We start from the raw sequence: 2,518 nt of genomic DNA, 5'->3' as shown, positions 1-2,518 counted from the left end.
GCTCGCTGGATCAGGCCGCCTCCCACACGGACACGGCGACACCCGACCTCCTCCCACCCGACACCCGACCGCCTCCCACCCGGACCCGGCGACACCCGACCGCCTCCCACCCGGACCCGGCGACACCCGACCGCCTCCCACCCGGACACGGCGCCTCCCACCCGACACCCGACCTCCTCCCACCCGGACCCGGCGACACCCGACCACCTCCAACACGGACCCGGCGACGCCCGACCACATTTAAACCGGACGCCTCTGACGCCTACAGCCGAAGTGGCCTCACTTACATGTTTAACGAGGCGACATGGAGGCGCTTCCGAGAAAGTTTGCAGCACTGGACACTCTGGCATTAGCACCGCAGCTCCGCGGGGTTTTTTGGGGTAAATTATGACCGACTGCGATATAGTAATGAGCAGAACGGCTTCAGCTGAGAAGCGGCGACGCCCATATATTCATATATTCATAAAGTGACAAAAAGCCAGCGTTTGTACTAGAACTGCACTGTGGGGTTTGAGGTGGGTTCGTGACTAATTCGTCCTCTGCTTGACGGTGTTTTCTTTGAATGGTATCTAATATTTTAAAGAAAATGTGACTTTGTTGTGTTCACGTAATTTCGACCTCGTCGGGTTTTAAGTGCTTTAAAAAAGGGGGAACGAAAGAGCCGCGTTTAGATGTTCCGGGGAAGATATTCGCCGTTACACTCGAGTTTATGTTCCGCTATCAGGTTACCAGATTAGCATCGCATTGGTCATAGGTAAGGCTGGTCGTCTTATTTAATATCCCATTTAACAAAAAAAAAATATGATTATTTCTTCGTGACTTGAGCGTGTTTGTGGCTAAACGATGTTTTTATCTCATTTTTAAAAACACGCATTCACCGATATAACGTGAAGTAATTTCGCCAGTATGACGAGTTGCGCCGACGACGCGCCCGACTACGAGGCGCAGTTCGCCCGTCGCTTCACGGCCGAGGACGGCGAGTACCAGGAGTACCTGCGCCAGCCGTCCGGCCCCCCGCCGATGGTGGAGGGCTGGAGGGGTCGTGGAGGAGGCCGGGACAGCCGGTGAGGCCGCCCAGCCTGGAATGTCCTGGTGTCAAGTGTGCATCCAAGATAAATCCTGGCTGCAGAAAGAGCAGAGATTTTTCGCACATCTCTGCTCTTGTTTTCACATGTTTGTCTTGTCTTGGGTGTCCTGTTTGAAATATCAACATGTCCACTTACAGTCCTACGTGATGTTGTCCTGTTATGTCCCGTTCGACCTATTCATTGTACACAAAAGTTCTACTTTCCTCTTATAGCGATCTGTACAATATTTTAGTTAGTAGGATTTAGTGTGTATATATACTTATATTTTCTTTCTTTTATGATTGCACTATTTGGGTTCTGTGAGACATTTTTTCAATACATTGGTTTATTGTCAGTACATCAGTATACAATCTCGAATCTTTAGAATGTTCCCCAGATTGGTTCTGTGAATATTATTTGCAAATGCATTACACACCAGTATTTTATTTAACACGTCACGGGTCGATTCGGGCCCGAAACAATTTTACAGATTTGCTATGTGGTGGTGCATGTTTGAGATGCTGGAATTTCTATCGTCGCTCACAACTATGTTCTCGTTCTCCAGTTTTCAGGAGCGTAGACCATACAGAGGCCATGACCGAGGCCATGGATGGCGATGGGGTGGGGATCAGCGGAGTTCACAACATTGGCACGATCGGCGTTGGGGTGAAGCTCCGGGGCCGCAGAACTCTTACAGCCAAGGTTACAATTCGTATAACCAACGGCGGCATTATGAGCGCTACTGAAACTGCAGGATGGTACTTTTAGTTTGGTTTTGTGTAGTAGCTCTGTAATCCTGGATAGACCCTCCATTTTTATAGCTGTTATCTATATTTAATTAATAATGTCTCCTTCGTGATGTGCAAACTACAGAATATCTAGTGATTTGCTGAATGTAATTCGGATCTTTTACTGTTCTGTAAACCCAAGGTTATAGAGTACAGATTTGCGAGTGCCATTCCAGCACTGAATGCTCTTACTACATTTTTCTGTTGACCATGAATTACAAGAAATGTATGTTTTTTTTTTGCTTTTGCTTTCAGTAGCTCTCGATCTCTAAATGCTCCAATAATAAAAAAAACAGTTTTTTTTTTTTTTTTTTAACTTCGCTTAATGATTTTTGCTTGCTTTATTCAAGGCTTCTGTTTAACCCTGCATCCCAGTCATTACAATAAAAATGAGGTGTACCCTGCTTGGCTTTGACCAGTGTTAAACATTCATCTGTGTTGAACTGACGTTACATAAAAATGTCTTCCGAGAACAGTATAGTCGTCTTTGCTTTAAAAGGAAGGAAGATTCACTGAAGCATTCTCACAGAAACGTAGGACTGAAAACAAAGACGTGACAAAATTAATAAAATTCAGTTGTGGTAATGAAGGAAAAATATAAGTGGTCCAGAACCCATTGGAGAAGAGAACTGCATCTTGGCAACATGGAACTGGAACTAATGT

General features: G+C 45.9%; 1 protein-coding gene across 2 annotated transcripts; it reads left to right on the top strand.

Annotated features, from left to right (window-relative positions):
- The first annotated feature begins 48 nt into the window (after nucleotides 1–48).
- Nucleotides 49–2,261, top strand: LOC114766346 (RNA guanine-N7 methyltransferase activating subunit-like). Of its 2 annotated transcripts, none has more exons than XM_028957081.1 (3): nucleotides 49–754; nucleotides 906–1,064; nucleotides 1,633–2,261. In XM_028957081.1, exons 2-3 carry the CDS (start codon nucleotides 907–909, stop codon nucleotides 1,811–1,813), a joined length of 339 nt encoding a protein of 112 aa, XP_028812914.1. In that variant the 5' UTR covers nucleotides 49–754; nucleotide 906; the 3' UTR covers nucleotides 1,814–2,261. The 2 variants fall into 2 exon arrangements, with proteins under 2 accessions (XP_028812914.1, XP_028812913.1); XM_028957080.1 differs by having other exon boundaries at nucleotides 85–754; nucleotides 894–1,064.
- The last annotated feature ends 257 nt before the right edge of the window (nucleotides 2,262–2,518 follow it).

This window comes from Denticeps clupeoides, chromosome 16 (genome assembly GCF_900700375.1).
Source record: "Denticeps clupeoides chromosome 16, fDenClu1.1, whole genome shotgun sequence".
Lineage (NCBI taxonomy): Eukaryota > Metazoa > Chordata > Actinopteri > Clupeiformes > Denticipitidae > Denticeps > Denticeps clupeoides.
Note: the sequence above shows the minus strand (reverse complement) of the source record. Positions and strands in the feature narration are given on the sequence as shown.